Source organism: Colobus angolensis, unplaced genomic scaffold (genome assembly GCF_000951035.1).
Source record: "Colobus angolensis palliatus isolate OR3802 unplaced genomic scaffold, Cang.pa_1.0 Scaffold126, whole genome shotgun sequence".
In the NCBI taxonomy this organism is placed as follows: domain Eukaryota; kingdom Metazoa; phylum Chordata; class Mammalia; order Primates; family Cercopithecidae; genus Colobus; species Colobus angolensis.
This window is the reverse complement of record NW_012113808.1, coordinates 6,154,060-6,174,416: the sequence shown is the minus strand read 5'-3', so window position 1 is coordinate 6,174,416 and position 20,357 is coordinate 6,154,060. Positions and strand designations below refer to the sequence as shown.

At 40.4% G+C, this 20,357-nt stretch overlaps 1 protein-coding gene across 3 annotated transcripts in view; it reads left to right on the top strand.

The window, feature by feature from the left end:
- Positions 1-20,357, top strand: part of ALDH9A1 (aldehyde dehydrogenase 9 family, member A1) — a 43,594-nt gene that overhangs the window by 15,578 nt on the left and 7,659 nt on the right. For all 3 annotated transcript variants that reach the window (XM_011933366.1, XM_011933368.1, XM_011933367.1), the window contains exons 3-6: positions 6,363-6,492; positions 7,231-7,365; positions 8,777-8,973; positions 9,878-10,018. In XM_011933366.1, the coding sequence (XP_011788756.1) occupies positions 6,363-6,492; positions 7,231-7,365; positions 8,777-8,973; positions 9,878-10,018 (603 nt within the window). The remainder of the gene's footprint in view (positions 1-6,362; positions 6,493-7,230; positions 7,366-8,776; positions 8,974-9,877; positions 10,019-20,357) is intronic.

The following is a 20,357-nucleotide window of genomic DNA, read 5'->3' as shown; positions in this document are numbered from 1 at the left end:
TTAAATAGAGGCTACTGGCACATCTGCCCGTCCTCTTCTCTGGGGAGAGAGTGAGAGAGATTGAGATTACTTATTAAGCAAATCTCTAGGGTTGAGAGGGAGGGTATCGCTAAGTTTTTTATCCTGGAGTATAAGCAGATGTTTCCAGGAACAGGAAGTAAAGAGGTTTACAATTCGAAAATTCTCCAGATTTCTCTATCTTTAGGGAGATACTGTCTCTGCCTTTCAAAGCCTTTGCTGTTCAATCAACTTGTCAGTGTCCTTTGCTCGGAAAGCCCTGACCATGAAGAAATACCAAAATATTCATATAGAATTTTCTCCCAATGAAGTATTTTCCTGTTATTAAAAAATTATTTTTAATTCAATAAACCAAAGATAACTCAAAGCAGATAATTTATTATTTTCATTTGTCCATTTTTTTTTCCTGTGAATGAGCAGTATTGTAGGACTGTTAAGAATTGGCTCCTTTATTGTTAAGAAATGACTTTTATTGATCCTGGGTAATATCTAATAATATTTTTTGCTCTGAAATCTGTTGTCTGATACTCATTTTCATTTCTTTTTACTTTACCCTCCCCTTTGCATTTCTTTTGGTACCTGTGTGGTGTTTTATTAATCAAAAACATACCTTTCTTTAAAGCTCTTGTCTGATGATCATGCTCTGGACCTGCCTTCACCCCAGTTTGTTCCATAACTGAATAGATCCCACTCTGTGACCGCACCTACAATCATATTAGCCCTCAGTTTTCTTTTAAGTGATTTTTCTAGTTAATCAAGATCTACAGTTCTTTGCTCTTTTCTTTTTTGACAGGGTCTCGCTCTATCACCCAGGCTGGAGTGCAGTGGCACAATCATGGCTCACTGCAGCCTCAACTTCCTGGGCTCAGGGGATTCTCTTGCCTCAGCCTCCTGTAGGTGTGCACCACCATACCTGGCAAATTTTCGTTTCTATTTTTTGTAGACATAGGGTTACGCCATGTTTCCCAGGCTGGAATTTTAAAAAAATTATTGCTGTAAACAATTATTTTTAAAAATATTTTAAGAATAAGGTAAAATATTTTACATTTGTCCACATAGTTACCATTTCTGATGCTCATCAGTCCTTTGTGTAGGCCCAGATACCTGTCTGCTATCATTTTTTCTTCTGCTAGAAGGAATTTCTTCAGCATTTCTTTTCTGTTTTGTTTGGTTTTTTTGAGACAAGGTCTCGCTCTGTCTCATCAGCTGAAGCACAGTGGTGGAATCATAGCTCACTGTAGCCTTGACCGTCTGGGCTCAAACGATCCTCCCACCTCAGTGGCCTGAGGAGCTGGGACTACAGACAGATGTCACCACACTTGGCTAATTTTTATATTTTTTGTAGAGAGTGGGTTTATTCATGTTGCCTGGGATGGTCTTGATCTCCTGGGCACAAGTCATCCTCCTGCCTCAGCTTCCCAAAGTGCTGGGACTATAGGTGTGCGCCACTGTGCCCTCTCTCTCTTTTTTTTTTTTGAGACGGAGTCTCTCTCTGTCACCCAGGCTGGAGTGCAGTGGCATGATCTCAGCTCGTTGCAACCTCTGCCTCCCGGGTTCAAGTGATTCTCCTGCCTCAGCCTCCTGAGTAGCTGGGATTACAGATGCGTGCCACCATGCCTGGCTAATTTTTGTATTTTTAGTAGAGACGGGGTTTCACCGTGTTGGCCAGGCTGGTCTCGAACTGCTGACCTCCAGTGATCCGCCCACCTTGGCTTCCCAAAGTGCTGGGATTACAGGTGTGAGCCACTGCGCCCCGCCAGCCTAGCATTTCTTATAGTGCAGGTCTGTTGGTACTCTTTCAGATTCTGTATGTCTAAAAGAGTCTTTTTTTTTTTGCATTAATTTTTGAATGAATTGTAGGTAGTTTTTTCTTTCAGTACTTTAAAGATGTTGCTCCACTGTCTTCTGATTTGTATTGTTTCAGAAGAGAAATTTACTGTCGTTTTTATTTTTGTATCTTTGTAATGTACTCCTCCTACCCCTGGCTGTTTTAAAATTCTTCTTCTTATCACTGGTTTTAAGCAATTTGATTATGATGTCTTTTGGTACAATTTTCTTCTTATGTATTTTCCCTGAGGTTTATTAAGCTTCTTGGATCTGTAAATATGTTTCATTTGGAAAAAAAATTTGGCCATCATTTCTTTAGATTTTTTTTTTTCTGCCCCCTCTTCCATCTCTTCTCCTTCAGGGCCTCCAATTACAAATATATTGGGCTGCCTGAAGCTATCCCACGTCACTGATGCTCAGTTCCTTTTCCAGTTTTTTGGTGTGTTTATGGGTTTTTTCCTCCTCCTGAGCCTTCCCTCCCACCCCCTGTGTGTGCCTGTTTTGTTTTCAGGTAATTTCTATTGTTGTGACTCAAGTTCATTGGTCTTGTATAGTGTTTTATCTGCTGTTAATCTCATCCAGTGTATTTTTCATCTCTAGATTGATTTAAGTCTTTTATATATGTGTTCTATGGCTCTCCTTAACATGCTTATGTTTTTCTGTGCCTTCTTGAACATACGGAGTATAGCTGTCATAACTTAATGTTCTTGTCTACTAGTTCTGTTGTGTTATTTCTGAATGTGTTTTTATTGGTTAGTTTCGCTTCCTGGTTAAATGTTGTGGTTTTCTGCTTTTTGCACGCCTGGTAGTTTTTGATCACTAGACATATGATTTCTAGTGAATCACTAGTGCATATTATATTGCTGGGTGCTGGACAGTCTTGTACTTTAAAAAATATTCTTGAGCTTTGTTCTGGGGTACAGTGAAGTTACTTGGAATCAGTTTGATCCTTGGAAGACTTGCTTTTAGATCAGCAAATTTTGCCCTGTTATTCAATACCCTTCTGACTGCTTAACCCTGTCATCTGGGTGTTAAGGAGGTTTTCTCACTGTGGCTGGTCAGAACATGAACTATACCTGGCCCTGTGTGAGTTCTGGGGCTTTTTTTTTTAAACCTTTTCTTCTTGGTAGTCCCTTTCCCAGTCTTGGGTAGTTTTCTCACACTGGTACTCAAAGGGGAATCTGCAGATTTCTGGGGTTCTCCATCTGTGCAGCTCTTTTCCCTTCCATACTCAGCCTTGAAGAACTGTAGCCACTCAATGTTCCCTAAACTCCCAACCTGTCTTCTCAACTCCTGTGCCTGCTGGGCGCCGCTTAGCTTCCTCCTCCCTGCTCTGTGGCCTGAAAACTTTCTCTAGGCAGAAGGCTGCAGCAATTGTAGGGCTCATCTCATTGGTTCCCTCCTCCAGGGACCACTGCCTTAAGTTGCCTAATGTCTGATGTCTGAAAATGGTTCATGTATTTTGTCTGGTGTTTTTAGTTGTTTAAAGTGGGAGAGTGAATCTGGTCCCTGTTACTCCATTTTGGCTGGAAGCTCATTGATTTCTAGTGGAAATGAACATTTTTTCCCATATCTTCTCATTTTTACTTTGGATCCTTTGGTACTTTTACCAGATTGTACAGATCTTGTCTGTGAGACCCAGTCATTTTTCAGTTGGAGACCCCTTGTGAAGTAGCTATCATTTGGATTAAAAGGAGAAGGAGAATGTTACTTAAAATGATGACAAAGCTATCTAAATAGAGAAGAGAGTGTATATGTAGGTTATGTGCTTGCCTCCAGTCCTGGCCCAGGTTGGTTTGTCTTGTACAGCGCCACCAGAGTGTTCCTCCTACAGATGCACATTTGATCATGGTACATCCCTGGGTAAAACTGGACATGGTCCCCCTCCTTAACATGGCCCTCAGGCCCTGTTTCTTCAGCCTTGTCTTTTCTCTTCACACACTGTAAGACCCAGCTCTCCTGCACTACTGGTCCTTCTTCCTTTACCATGCGTATACTCTCACACCTCATGCTTTTGCAGTGCCGTGACGCTGAGTTTGCTGCTATTCCTTTGTTTTTCTTGCGTCTTGTGCTTACGTGTTTAGCATTTAGCGGGCTGTACTGTAGTTTATCTCTCCCTTCCTCCAGTTTTTTCGTTCTGGGCAAGGTGATTTTTGTACATAATTGTATTATCAAAAGCATCTTGGGATGTATATAGCTATTTTACCTATTTGAGAAATGAGAAAATGCTCAGAAAGGTTAAATAGCTTGTGTTAGGTCATATAACTAGTAAGTATAAGAGCTAGTCTGTTGGGCTTCAAAGCTAGACATTAAGGCCTGCTGAGGGGTTCGAAGTGAAAGGGAGAAGTGAGGGACCTACCCTTGGCTTCTAATCTTTTATTCCAGTGGACACCTGGTCAAGTTCATACTGTAAAGCAGGGTGATATAGAAGAGGAACAGGGTTGGGAACAACACACGTATTTCCTAAGAAATACTTGTAGCAGTATGTTGTTATGGTGAACAATTTTATCTTATGGTTGTTCTTGCAATAGTAGCTGGCAGAAATTTTTGTCAGAGACATCTTTGATGATCCTTACATATTATATCAGAAGATCTCCTACTGCTCTTTAGTAGATAACTTTTTTTTTTTGGTAAGGATGGAGAATAATAGAATAACACAGAAAAAATTTCCCAAGGCCATCTAGTAAACTGAATTTTCTCTGAGAGTTGAAACCCCAAAACGTCACCAAAACTGCTTGCCTATCCATTATTTTAAAAGAGAAAAAAATCTCAAGAGTAAGTTTCTATTCTCTTGGTAAATGTTCCAGGACTTAGCAGCGATAGAATCACATACTACTTCCTTTTTGTTCATTCTTACACTGAAGTGTAAGCAGAACTGTGTTTCACTATTGCCAGTGTAATATCTCTTCCCTGTATTTGAAATGTTTTGTACTGATTCATCACTTTATTCAACCAATCAATGCACTAGCCTCTCTAGGGCCTAGTTTCCTCTTGAATTCAAGAAACAAAATTTAAGCTACTATGGTTGATTATACCTTTGGAAAGCTTTCTTGTTAATTACACTCAAGAAACTTAAGAGTGGGGAATAATTTATGCTTGGTGTAAGAATTGATGTGTGTTGTCCTCCTAGGGTAACTCTTTCTAGTGTCAGCATACTGGGAAACAAGTTAATTGTCAAAAGATTGCTTTGTTGAGTATAGAATCAGGAAGGGAGAAGGTAAATTGTTGGTTTAAAAGAGAGTTTAATTTAGACCAAGTTTGATTATAAACACATTATCCTTTCTGAAGGAACATGTCTATTCAATAATTCCAATATTTATTTAAAATGTACTAACTTGCCCTTTTAGAAGTAAGCTGTTAAAGGGATAGACAGGACTGATACTCTTTTCCCTAGTAATGAATGTAGAATGAATGAGTCAAAGCACTTTATACCTCTGGTCTTTATAGAAATACAGCATGTCCAAATCTCACTATCCAACTGTCCTTTCTTGTATTTCATGTTGGTTTTCATATTCCTACTCTCATCTTTTCTGAGCTTTGTACTGTGGTTAGATGGTTGAGTTAGTTTCTGTTGCACTCCATTTTGCTTCTGGCCAGCCTTACTGCTTATCAGTTTTATAAAGAGAATGTTCCTTCTTGTCAGTTGCTTGATTCATCTTTTATGTATGTTCCGATATTCACCCTATTATTTATTTTAAATTAGACCCATAATAGCAGCTGCCTATTTCTTACATATTCAATTCTTTTATCATCTTTAGACCAAAGAAAGGCATTATTTAGCGTTCTTTTTTAGGTCTAATTTCCTAAACCTTTAAGCTCATCCGTGGACCATCTGTTGAATATCTTTATCCTTAGTAAGTTGTGGAGCCCAGAACTAGAAACAGTATTTGAAAATACTATTGATTGAATGCTAAGTATTAGAAAGTATTAGAAGAGAATATGCCGCAATTCTTTGGGTGAATTAAGGTGATGCATATTACAACCTCTTAAATGCAATTGTGTGTTAGAATATTTTGTATAATTTCCCTAAGAACTGTTTTCTCTTACCATATATGAGCAAACATACATAGATATTTATGTACATATACATATTACTTTCATTTTCCAAAATGAATTGTTCCTCCATTTATGAGCCATCCATTTTCTCTCCATTTTCTACCCCTCACCTCTTCAGTAAATATACACTTCGAATCAGAATGGGCCTGCCCTGCGACTTTCAGAGCCGCAGAGGGCATTGGTTCATTCCTGCCCGGTCTTGCCCTTGTTTTACTGACTGATCTTGATACAAAGTTGTGGTCTTGAATCTTTGTCAATTAATTCACGAGGGAAGAACAGGGCTGCTGCTGTTCAGCTATAAGCTTTTATCTCTCTTCTAAATGTAACACTGCCATTTCTTTTCATTTAAAGTGAAAACTATTTTTAGTTTTAAAAATTGAGCAATGTATTCTATTTAAGCATTAATTACATCAAGACATATTGGAATATGTCTTAAATCTAGTCTCCTGCTTTACCCAAAGGAACGGGAGGATGAAATTGCCACTGTGGAATGCATCAACAATGGCAAGTCCATCTTTGAGGCCCGCTTGGACATTGACACTTCCTGGCAGTGCCTGGAGTATTATGCAGGTTTGGCTGCATCCATGGCTGGTAAGTCCTCACCTGGTGTCTGTGACCAGCTGATAGTGAGGCAGAAGAGCAGGGCCTAGTGGTGAAGGGCAAAGATTTTGGAATTAAGACAGAACTGGGTGAAAGTCTTGGGTTTGTCAGTTTCTACCTGGGTGGCCTGGGAATTACTTTATGTTTCCTAATCTAAACTGGAGATAATAATTCCTACCTTCTTGGGTTAAGGATTAAATGACATAGTGCATGTAAAGCACCTAGCATGATGCCTGAGCTTTAGACCAAATTGCTGAAAAACCAGTTTTCACAAGAATCAGTTTGTCATATTTACCAGTTTTATCTATTTAGCAAACTTTTTTTTGACAGTGTATAAAGTTTTCGACAATTGATGTTGGATGGTTGGTAGGGCCTAGGAAGGTTGCAGAGAGCTCACATGCTTCCCCTGTTGTTGAGTGTTCCTCTCATTTCCATTTTGTTTCATCTAAACTATCTAATAAAGGCTCAGTAAATTCTTAGAGCGTTGTTAAATCAAATAGGATGATCATGTGTTTGAAGGATAGGCAGGATTCTCTATGTGGGGAGAATATGTGGAGCCAGTGGAAGAGTGACTGGAACAAATAGAAGAATGGAGACAGGTTGAGCCTGGTGTATTGGGAGCAGTGGGGAGGCTGTGTTGACTAGAATACAAGTCAGACTGGTACAGATGTTGGTGAAATCTTGGGGAACACAGACCTGCATCCTGCTTGACTCCTGTTTTCCCCGTAGGTGAACACATCCAGCTCCCAGGCGGATCCTTTGGTTATACCAGAAGAGAACCACTTGGGGTATGTGTGGGCATAGGAGCGTGGAACTACCCCTTTCAGATCGCCTCTTGGAAGTCGGCTCCAGCGTTAGCCTGTGGTAAGAACGAATTATCCCTGCATTTGAGAGCCATTTGTTCATTCTCTCATTCATTCTTTCCCTGTTCTCTACCCTTCACCTCTCTATAAACACACACTTTAAATCGGAAGGGGCCTGCTTTGGGATATTCAAAGCCTCAGAGGACATGGCTTGTTCCTGCCCTGTCTTGCCCCTCAAGGAGCTTATAGTTTAGGTTGTACACAATCATGTCTAGATATTCCCAGGTTTTATTTATTTAATTTTGTATATGAAAAGGAAGAAATTTAACTTTTTCTTATTAAATTGAATTAGATTTGTGCTACTTATAAATTCTTTTCCTTTCTGGACAAGAATTTTAATGTAGGAGTTAGCACTTAGGAGTTTGACTTCATTTACGAAGCAGAAGATAAACTCCTTTCTTCATTTGGGTCTTAAGAGAAATGATAAGCAAGGCTTTGATAAGCTCCTTATCAAAGAGGAGCTCTGGTTGATTAACATAAAATAGTTTTCTTACAGTATTTAAGGAGAAGAATCTTTGAGGAAAGAAGACTAATTATATCTTAGAGAAAAACTATAATGTTAAAAAGCATTACTATTAGGAAGTTATATTGAAATGCAGTTTTTGTCCTGTTGCCATTGCATGTTCTTGTTTTAGCCTGTTTCTCTTTGAGAGACAGCCGTGAAAGAGGAAAAATAGGCCCAGCATTAAGTCATTAGCTTTGGGGACTTTCATCAAGTGAAACTTTCCGGTCTTCAATGTCAACTTTTATAGAATGGAGCTAATGATACCTACTTCATACTGCTGTTGAAAGTGTTAAATGAGATAATATATATGAAAAGGCCTAGATATGCAAATATGAGACTGAGCAACTGTACGGTTTGAGATCTGTTTAATGAGAGAAACCAAGATGAAAAGGGCAAGATTTGTTTACTTATTGATATGGTTTGGCTGTGTCCCCATCTAAATCTCAACTTGAATTGTATCTCCCAGAATTCCCATGTGTTGTGGGAGGGACCCAGGGGGAGGTAATTGAATCATGGGGGCTGGTCTTTCCCATGCTATTCTCGTGATAGTGAATAAGTCTCACGAGATCTGATGGGTTTATCAGGGGTTTCCACTTTTGCTGCTGCTTCATTTTTCTCCTGCCACCAATGTAAGAAGTGACTTTCACCTCCCACCATGATTCTGAGGCCTCCCCAGCCATGTGGAACTGTAAGTCCAATTCAGCCTCTTTCTGTTCCCAGTTTCAGGTATGTCTTTATCAACAGCATGAAAACAAACTAATATGGTTATTAATAACATTTTTGGTCTAGGATTTGGTTGGGGAAGAGAAAACAATTGGAATCGTTCTTGAATTGTCCTCTAGTCCTGTTTTCAGGGGATCACTGGTCTTAGAAAGTCTTTTTATGTTTGTGTCTTGGGTTGATGCAGGTAATGCCATGGTCTTTAAACCTTCTCCCTTTACACCTGTTTCTGCATTGCTACTGGCTGAAATCTACACTGAGGCTGGTGTGCCTCCTGGGCTCTTCAATGTGGTGCAGGGAGGGGCTGCCACAGGCCAGTTTCTGTGTCAGCATCACGATGTGGCCAAAGTCTCCTTCACTGGAAGCGTGCCCACTGGCATGAAGGTGAGGATGAAACCAGTATTGGTCAACACACATGGCATTTGGATATGGCAAAGTTGGTCCTACCCAGAGTATATTTTGGAGGCTTCTCTTTTGATTTTACCTAGCCTGAACTGGGAATGGGAAGGAGATTTTATTAGGCAGGGGTGTGAAGTTTCCTATAAAAGTGTGAAGGGGGAAAGGGAGTACACATGGGGTGATTTGTGTTAGGCCAGGTTGGGGTGGAAATGAACAGCTCCAGCCTAAGGAGAGGATGTGTCTGAGTGGACAGGGGCCTGGGCTGCCACCTGTATTGTTTGGTGACTTAATTTCTTGTATAGAAGGAAGGATTTTTACTCAGGCTATTTCAGATTCATTATTTTGACATGAATTTGTGTTCTGAACTCTGTCAGCCTGAAACACAGTAACAATAACACAGAATAATTTCTGGCTATGACAGTCCTGTGAATTGACAGTATTTTTTATTTTTATTTTTTTGAGACAGGGTCTCACCCTGTTGCCCAGGGTGGATTATAGTGGTGTAGTCACAGCTCACTGCAGCCTTGAACTCCTGGGCTCAGGCAGTCCTCCTGCTTCAGCCTCCTAAGAAGCAGAGACTACAGTCATGTGCCACTGTGCCTGGCTAAGTTTCTTATTTTTCTGTAGAGATAGGGTCTTGCTATGTTGCCCAGGCTGGGACAATATTTTTTAAATGAGCTCCCTCTTCCAATGTCAGTGCAACTCTGTGGATTCTCTTCAGTTTTCTGGAATAGAATATTTTAATAGACAAAAGGCAAAGGATATTAACAAGAATAAGGCTACAGGTCACACACAGTTTAAGCTGATTTTGTAGGTTCAGGGTCTAGTTGACCTAGCATGCAATATAATTTGTGTTAAAGTTCTGAATACCTTGTTCTTGTTCTGTAAGATCATGGAGATGTCAGCTAAAGGAATCAAACCTGTTACCTTGGAACTTGGAGGCAAATCTCCACTCATCATCTTCTCAGACTGTGATATGAACAATGCTGTGAAGGGGGCACTGATGGCCAACTTCCTCACCCAAGGCCAGGTATGTACCTGTCCCTGGAAGAGGTGTAAAAGGAATCTCCACCCCCTCATCCAACAGCATGTTTTAAAGCTTTTTGTTTTGCAATACTTTCAGACTTACAGAAAAGTTGCACAAATAGTACAAAGAATTCCCATGTACCTTTGAACCAGATTTCTCAAATATTAACATTTTAACACATTTACTGTATCTTCTTCTTTATCTGCCTGTACATACATAGGCATATTAAGTTTTTCTGAACCTTGAGAGTAAATTGTAGCCATAAGGCCCCTAACCTCTAAATGTAAAGTTCCTAAAAACAAGTGCATTCTTTTACATAAGCACGGTACACTTAGTAAAATTAAAAAACTAACATTGATATAGTACTGCGTTACTGAATCTGTAGCCCTTACTCAATCTACAGCCCTTATTCAAATTTTGCCACTTGTTTGACTAATGTCCTCATAGCAAAATAGAACAAAAATGTTTTGTTTGTTTTTTTTCCTGGTCCATGATCCAGTCAAGGATGATGCATTGCCTTTAGTTGTCTTTAATCTCCTTTAGTTGAGAACAGTCCTTCAGTTATTCTTGTCTTTCAGGACATTGACAGTTTGGGAGAACAGGCCATTCGTTTTGTAGAATGTTCCTTAGTTTGGGTCTGTCTGATGTTTCCTGTTAGATTCATATTGTGAATTTTTGGCAAAAATACCACAAACATGATGTCATATCCTACTCAGTGGTGATTTAACTTTGATCACTTGCTTTAAGGTAAATCTTCACTGTAAAGTTACTGTTTTTTACTTTGTGGTTAATAAGAACTTGTAGGAGGTATTTTGAGACTATCCTGGTCCTCATCAAACTTTCATGTAGTAAATACTTCTGTCACCACTGACGATCCTTGCTGAAAACAGTTTTTATTATGGTGGTTGCAAATGGTGATTTTCCAATTCCATCATTTCTTCTATATTTGTTCACCTTCTACTGTAAGAAAGAACTTGCCCTTTACCCCTGTTTGTTTTCCCTTCATTTATTTATATCAGTGTGGACCCATGGATTCTTATTTCATTCTATAGGTTATAATCCAGTGCTATCATTTTTATTTATCATTTTTATTTTTATTTATTTGTTTTTTGAGACAGAGTCTAGCTCTGTTGCTCAGGCTGTAGTGCACTGACATGATCTCGGCTCACTGCAACCTCTGCCTCCCAGATTTAACTGATTCTCCTGCCTCGGCCTCCTGAGTAGCTGGGATTATAGGCGCCTGCCACCACGCCCAGCTAATTTTTGTATTTTTAATAGAGACGGAGTTTCATTGTGTTTGCCAGGCTGGTCTTGAACTCCTGACCTCATGATCCACCCGCTTTTGCCTCCCAAAGTGCTGGGATTACAAGCGTAAGCCACTGTACCCGGCCTTTATTTTATTTTTTTGTTGAGACAGAGTCTCACTCTGTCACCCAGGCTGGAGTGCAGTGGTGCGATCTCGGCTCACCACAGCCTCCACCGCCTGGGTTCAAGTGATTCTCCTGTTTCAGCCTCCCAAATAGCTGGGGCTACAGGTGTGTGCCACCACAGCCGTTAATTTTTTTTTTTTTTGAGACAGAGTCTCGCTGTGTCACCCAGGCTGGAGTACAGTGGTGTGATCTTGGCTCACTGCAAGCTCTGTCTCCTGGGTTCATGCCATTCTCCTGACTCAGCCTCCCGAGTAGCTGAGACTACAGGTACCCGCCACCACGCCCGGTTAATGTTTTGTGTTTTTTGTAGAGACGAGGTTTTACCGTATTAGCCAGGATGGTCTGGATCTCTTGACCTTGTGATCTGCCTGCCTCAGCCTCCCAAAGTGCTGGGATTACAGGTGTGAGCCACCACGCCTGGCCTCAGCCAGCTGATTTTTTTTTATTTTTAGTAGAGACGGGGTTTCGCCATATTGGCCAGTTTGGTCTTGAACTCCTGACCTCAGGTGATCTGCCCACCTTGGCCTCCCAAAGTGCTGGGATTACAGGCATGAGCTACTGTACCCAGCCTCATTATTTATTTTGATGCTAAAATAATTGCAAATGGCTAGTAGGCATCCCTTTCTGTGACCTTTGGATATGTCCTCATTATTCTTTGAATACTTCATTACTTTCTGGCATAGCAAAGTGTTCCAGACTCATCTTATACTTCCCCCTGGCTGCACTCTGGAATCAGCCATTTCTCTGAAGGAGCCCTGGTTCCATTATTGTTTATCTGTTTATTATTAATTTTTGAGACAGTCCTGCTCTATTGCCCAAGCTGGAGTGCAGTGGTGCCTTCTTGGCTCACTGCAAGTTTTGGCCCCCCCCAGGTCGAGCAATCCTCCCACCTCAGTCTCTGGTGTAGCGTGCCACCACATTCAGCTAATTTTTGTGTTTTTTGTAGAGACAGGGTTTCACTGTGTTGGCCAGGCTGATCTTGAACTCCTGGGCTCGAGTGATCTACGTGCCTTGGCCTCCCAAAGTGCTGGGATTGCAGGCATGTGCCACCATGCTTGGCCTGTTTTTTTATTTTTTGTAAATTATTTTATGATTATTTAGAAGGACTACCTTCAAACCAGTACAAGTATTTCATAAATAATATCTGGTTGTTTTGTAACCAGTTAAGTAATTTGTTGCACAATAAGCCACCTCACATCTTTCAGCAAGAAACACGCTAAGTCTGAACAGTAAAGAAATTACACAATGAGTTAGGACACAATTAAAATGTGCTTTAAATATTTTTTTGGGGGGAGAGGACACCACACTTCTCTACTCAATAAAGAGAAACAATTTTGCAGTCCAGAAGTCTTTTGTTTTTTCACACCTATCATGCCGTGAGTTCATAGGGAATAGGTTCCAGCAGCTCAGGCTCCTTCCCGTTGGTTCTCACACCAAGTGTGCTTCCCTGGTGGAGTAGGCTGGTGCTTCAGCTGAACCTAGGTACCTTTCTCTTTGGCTTCCTTCTTTTTCTGATCATCTTCTTTCATGCATTTCAGAAGCTATCTTGGGTCTTAGAGTGCTTCATGTGCTCAATGTGCATATTAATTATCTTGGCAAGAATTTTGCCCTTAATTTGTTTACAACAATGCCAGCAACATGGGTAACATTGTAGACTCTTCCAGTTTTGCCCTGGTCATGCTTGTGGGGCATTCCTTTTTGAATAGTACCCATCCCTTGATGTCTACAATATTGCCTTTCTTATAGATTTGCATGCATGTGGCCCAAGGAACAACTCCACGTTTTCTAAAAGGCCTAGAGAACATGTATTGGGTACTTTTTCTCTTTCCCTGTGTTTTTCATTTTGGTGAATTACTGGAAGATGGCAGTACTGACCAAAAGTGCTGGTTCCGTTTAGTGGTGAATGGTATTTAGAAACCAAGATCTCAGTGCCAGGTGTGCTTATTGCTAGTGCGGTATCATTGCTTCTAGGCCCTCTCAGAGTCCAGTGCTGGGAAATACATATTTGTATATATGTCTATGCACATATCTATTTCTGTATCTGTCTATCTACATAAAAATAAGTTCATCCACTTTTAATTACAGTCGAATATCACAGGGTTCATTTCTGCCTTCTCCCTTTCCGTATTTGTATTTCTTCTCTGACAGTAAGAAATTGGACTCCCATTATCCACAATATGTTTATGTAATTGCTCATCATAGAATACACGTCGTATTCTAATAATAGTAGTTTCAGATTTGTAAATCCATACGTCTGTGGAAAATAAACCTTGTAATTAGAGCTCAGAATTTTTTTACAGTTCTTTTCATATTTAGCTGGAGGGTATAGTCAAAATACTATATTCGAAAGTTACTTGGGTCAGTTCTACCCTTCCTTCCTCCTCCTTCAGTGTGGTTATGATATTCATTTAAAATAACAGATTCATTTGTTTGTGGTTGTATTCATTTGGGTTTTATTTTCCCCATCCTTGCCGATTTTAAAATTTTATTTTCATTAGACGAAACACAAACATGGTTCTAAACATGGCCGGGCGCGGTGGCTCACGCCTGTAATCCCAGCACTTTGGGGGACCGAGACGGGCGGATCACGAGGTCCGGAGATCAAGACCATTCTGGCTAACATGGTGAAACCCCGTCTCTACCAAAAACACACAAAAAAATCAGCCGTGCACGGTGGCGGGCGCCTGTAGTCCCAGCTACACGGGAGGCTGAGGCAGGAGAATGGCGTGAACCCGGGAGGCAGAGCTTGCAGTGAGTGGAGATCACGCCACTGTACTCCAGCCTGGGCGACAGAGCAAGACTCCATCTCAAATAAATAAATAAATAAATAAATAAACATCAGAATTTTACAAAAACAGACACTTAGAAGTGTTACTTCTCCCCATCCTGTCTGCTCTGTTTCCAGTACCTCCTTCCCACCCAGTCTTATCCGTCTCCTTTGGGTAGCTAGTCTGATTTGTTTCTGATTTTTCTTCCTGTGTTTCTTTTTGCACAAATGAATAGGTACTTGTATATTTCTTACTCTTCTTTCACACACAAAAGGTAGCACATTAGAGGTACTCTTTTGTACTTTGCTTTCTTTGCTATGTGTGTGTGGATGAATATATACACACACACAAAGAATACATATAGTATGGCATATGTAGAATAAATATATAGAATATTCTACATAGTCTGTACTATGTATATATTCTTTGTACAAATATAGAGAGAATGCTAAAAATAATTGTGATGTAATGTGATTTTATTTTATTATTATTATTTTTTTGAGATGGAGTCTCACTCTGTAGCCCAAGTTGGAGTGCAGTGACGCAATCTCGGCTCACTGCAACCTTCACCCCTGGAGCTCAAGCGATTCTTCTGCCTCACCCTCCCAAGTAACTGGGACTAGAAGCATGCCCTACCACACCCGGTTAATTTTTTTGTATTTTTAGTAGAGACAGGGTTTCACCATGTTGGCCAGGCTGGTCTTGAACTCCTGAGCTCAGGCGATCCACCTGCCTCGGCCTTCCAAAGTGCTGGGATTACAGACATGAGCCATCGCGCCCTGCATGAGCCACCATACCTGGCGTGATTTTAAGTAGGTATCACAATTTATCCGTTCATCTGTCAATGGGGTTATTTCCTTATCTTGGTTATTGTGAATAATGCTGCACTGAGCATGTGAGTGCAGATATGTCTTTAAGGTACTGATTTCATTTTCTTTGGTATATACCCACAAGAGGAATTGCTGAATCATAGGATGGTTCTATTTTTGATTTTTTTTTTTTTTTGATTTGGAGTCTCACCTTAGTCACCCAGGCTGGAGTACAATGGCGCGATCTCAGCTCACTGCAACTTCTGCCTCCTGGGTTCAAGTGATTTTCCTGCCTCAGCCTCCTGAGTAGCTGGGATTACAGGCATGCACCACCACGCCTGACTAATTTTGTATTTTTAGTAGAGACAGGGTTTCTCCATGTTGGCCAGGCTGGTCTCAAACTCCTGATCTCGAGTGTTTTGCCCACCTCGGCCTCCAAAGTGCTGGGATTGCCGGCGTGAGCCACTGTGCCCAGCGAAGTTTTAATTTTTTAAGGAGCCTCTATCCTGTTTTCCTTCATGGCTATACTACTTACATTTTTTTTTTTTTGAAAGGACTAAAGAATGGTTACTCCGTAGGCAGAGCTGCCCCAAGGGCTACTGGTTGCCCCTTTTTGTGGTTATTTCTTGATCATATGCTAAATAAGGGGTGGGTTATGGGTTATTCATGCCTCCCCGTTTTAGACCATATAGGGTAAAATGACATTGCTATGGCGTTTGTAAACTGTCATGGTGCTGATGGGTGTGTCTTTTAGCATGTTGATGCATTATAATTAGCGTATAATTAGCAGCAAGGACTACCAGTGGTCACTCTCATCGCCATCTTGGTTTTGGTGGGTCTTAGCTGGCTTCTTTACCCCAGCCTGTTTTATCAGTAAGGTCTTTATGACCTGTATCTTATTTTTTTTTTTTTTTGAGACCGAGTCTTGCTCTGCTGCCCAGGCTGGAGTGCAGTGGCCGGATCTCAGCTCACTTCAAGCTCCGCCTCCCGGGTTCACGCCATTCTCCTGTCTCAGCCTCCCGAGTAGCTGGGACTACAGGCGCCCGCCTCGTCGCTCGGCTAGTTTTTTGTATTTTTTAGTAGAGACGGGGTTTCACCGTTAGCCAGGATGGTCTCGATCTCCTGACCTCGTGATCCACCCGTCTCAGCCTCCCAAAGTGCTGGGATTACAGGCTTGAGCCACCGCGCCCGGCTTTTATGACCTGTATCTTGTGCTCACCTCCTATCTTATCCTGTGACTTTGAATGTCTAACCTCCTGGGAATGCAGCCCAGTAGGTCTCAGCCTTATTTTACCCAGCCCCTACTTAAGATGAAGTTGCTCTCGTTCAAACACCTCTGACATTTCCCCCTTCCCTTTTATTAAAGAACCCTTAATCCTATGGGTTGCAGAGGGACAAAGATCCATCTTCTGTAAACTTCTTCATGCTGAATAGGGGCGATGATATTCCTGCCTAATTATTAGGGTCTCTTGTATTCAGGGTAGAGAAGAGCTCAGTCAGAAAGTGTCAGGGTGAGGGTCGCTTATAACTCTGAGTTCCAACAACAGGTGATATCCAAAGTTGGCCAGTCGTGCTGCAGTCTATTTCTTTTGGGTTGCGAGGGTCTCCTCAGTATTGTCCCTTCCATGGTTTGCCAGAAAGGTGTTACTGGAAAGGGGCCCTGATCAGACCCCAAGAGAGGGTTCTTGGATCTCGTGCAAGAAAGAATTCAGGGCAAGTCCATAGAGTAAAGTGAAAGTAAGTTTATTAAGAAAGTAAAGGAATAAAGAATGGCTACTCCATAGGCAGAGCAGCCTATACTAATTTATATTCTCACCAGCAGTATACCAAGATTCCCTTTTCTCCACATCCTCACCAACACTTGTTACCTTTTATCTTTTTGATAATAACCATGCTAACAGATGTGAGGTGATACCTCATTGTGATTTTGATTTTCATTTTCCTGATGATTAGTGATGTGGAGGATCTTTTCATAAACTTCTTGGCCATTTGTATGTTTCTGGAAATATTTCTATCCAGGTCTTTTGCCCATTTGTAATCAGAGGTTTTTCTTTTTTCTTTTTTTTGCAATTGAATAGTGTGAGTTCCTTATATATTGTGATGATTTTTTTGTGTGTATGGTAAAGCATAACATAAAATTTACCAATTTAACCGTGTGTGTGTATTTTTTTTATTTTTTTATTTTTTGGAGACAGGGTCTTACTCTTGCTCAAGCTGGAGTACAATGACATCATCCCAGCTCACTGCAGCCTCGACCTCCCAAACCCAAGTGATATTTCCACTTCAGCCTCCTGGGTAGCTGGGATTGTAGGCATGTGGCACCACGCCTGGCTCATTTTTGTATTTTTTGTAGAGATGAGATTTTGCCATGTTGCCCACGCTGGTCTTGAACTTCTGAGCTCAAGCAATTCTCCTGCCTCAGCCTCCCAAACTGCTAGGGCTACAGGCGTGAGCCACCACTCCTGGCCTTTTTGAACCATTTTTAAGTGTAGAGTTCAGAGACATTTAATACATTTACATTGTGTACAACTATCATCATTATTAATCTGTAGAACTTTTTCATCACCCCACATTGAAAACTGTGTACCCCATTAAATAATAACTCTGTTTCTCTTTCCCCTCAGCCTCTGGTAACCACTAGTCTAATTCCTGTCTCTATGAATTTGACTATTCTAGGTACCTCTTATAAGTAGAATCATATAATATTTATTATTTCACGTCTGGCTCATTTCACTTAGTGTAATATCTTCAGGTTCATCCATGTTGTAGCATGTGTCAAAATTTCTTTCCTTTTTAAGGCTAAATAATATTCCATTGTATGTATGTATACACACACAGCACACACACACACATATGCACACACATACATACCACATTTCGTTTATCCATTTTTTTATTTGTGGACACTTAGGTTGTTTCTACCTTTTGGCTATTGTGAAAATGTTGCTGTGAACATTGATATACAGATATCTATAGTAGAAGTGTCTGCTTTCCGTTCTTTTGCATGTATACCCAGAAGTGAAATAAGTGGATCATATGATAATTCAGTGTTTACATTTTTGAGGAACCACTGTACTGTGCTCTATAATGGCAGCACCATTTTACATCTCTATAAGCAATGCACAAAGGTTCCAATTTCTCTGTATCCTTGCCAACACATGTTATTTTCTTATTTTCTTGCTTGCTTTGTTTTTGATAACAGTCGTCCTAATGGGTATGGAGTGGTATCTCATTGTACTTTTGATTTGCATTTCCCTAATGATTAGTGATGTTGACTGCATATGTAATTTTATAAGATATTGCCAAATCCCTCTCTAAAAGGAAATGTTGCATTCTTTTTTTTTTTTTTTAGTTAAGCAATTATTTTATTGCTCAAGTACATAGACAAATTTATGTAACCAGGGCAGAGGCTGTAGATGATTCATATTTCCAGTTGGGAGAGAGGACTCACTTGGTCTTATAATATGGAGCCAAACAGTGAATCTGGTTTTCTATCATAATCAGATGGAAATTAGCATCCTTATCCTTTCTCTTCCTCTCAAGAAGCTTACTTATGCAGCACCATGTGAATCTCTCAGGATCCCACTGATTTGTGAAGGAGTCAGACCCTTCTTGGCCAGTTTTTAAGTCTGCTCCTTCATGTTGTCAGATGTCAGCTTCAGCCAAGTGGGGACGCTGCGGTGATAGGGCAAAGCCGACTGGGACAGGCCCTTCCCAGAAGTGTGCATGTGATCCATGATGGCAGCTGTCAGGCAGCAAAAGGAACATTCTTACTAATGATACATGAGTACCTATTTCCTAATAGCCTTTCTTAACAGCATAGATAGTCACAATTTTAAATTTTTATCAGATAGATGAGAAGTGGTATTTCAGTATAGTTTTAATTTCAGTTTGTTTGTTTGTTTGTTTGTTTATTTGTTTATTATTTTTGAGGAAGAGTCTCGCTCTGTCTCCCAGGCTGCAGTGCAGTGGGACGATCTCGGCTCACTGCAACCTCCATCTCCCACGTTCAAGTAGCTCTCCCAATTTAGCCTCCCAAGTAGCTGGGACTACAGGTGTGCACCACCACACCCAGCCACTTTTTTTGTATTTTTAGTAGAGATGAGGTCTTGCCATGTTGGCCAGGCTGGTCTTGAACTACTGACCTCTAGTGATCCACCTGCCTCAGCTTCCTAAGGTGCTGGGATTATAGGCCTGAGCCACCATGCCCAACCTAATTTCAGTTTTTATGATTATGAATGACATTGAACATCTTTTTCAAAATTCACATATAATAAAATTCATATTTTTGGTGTGTTATACTATGAGATATGATTTTCCATTAATTTTTAAGAGTTTTTTAAAATTAGTGATAATAGCCTTTTATCTGAGATAAATGTTGCAAATAATTTTATTCCAATGTTTTAATGGTCTTGGCTTAGTTTAAGGTATTTACCATGCATAAAAGTTTTGTTTTTCTGTAGTCAAATTTATCAGTGTTTTTTCTTTAACTATGTGTAGATCTTGGATAATAGAAAACCTTTTTCTACACCTAGGTTTTAGAGGAATTACCAGTATTGTCTCTCTCTCTCTCTCTCTCTTTTTTTTTTTTTAAAGTCTTGCTCTCTCATCCAGGCTGGAGTGCAGTGACGCAGTCATGGTTCACTGTATATATTCTTGACCTCTTAGGCTCAAGTGACCCTGCCACCTTAGCCTCCCAAGTAGCTGGGACTACAGGTGCATGTCACCACACCCGACTAATTTTTGTACTTTTTGTAGAGATGGGGTTTCGCCATGTTGTCCCAGCTGATTTTGGACTCCTGAGCTCAAGTAATCCGCCCACCTTGTCCTCCCAAAGTGCTGGTGTGGGCCACTGCGCCCTGATTTCTTATTTTATATTTTGATTCCTGATACGTTTGGAGTTTATTTTTATGTATGATGTAAGATGTGTATCTTATTTTATGTTTTCCACATTACTGATGATTTGTTCTAGCACCATTTATTTAGTCCATCTCTGTCCTAATGGTTTAGCTTTCGCCTTTATCATAGACTAGATTTCCATGAGCACTTGGATCTGTTTTTGGACTTTTCTGTTCTGTGTTCTTATAGCATTTGAACAGTGTTTATGTTCCTTTCTATAGGAGGGTCTAAATAGTGATTATTAGTGATTTCAGAGACAAATTTTTTTAACAATTAGATTTAAGACCACAATTCTTGATATAGTTTTACTTTTCAGTTCCCTTCCATTCTTAAAATATACAGCCAGGTTGAGCCCTGATACAAGGAAGTAGGAGAGGTGCTGTGGGTTATATGTATCTAGTAATGGCCTTAACAAAATTTAAACAAGCAAAATAAG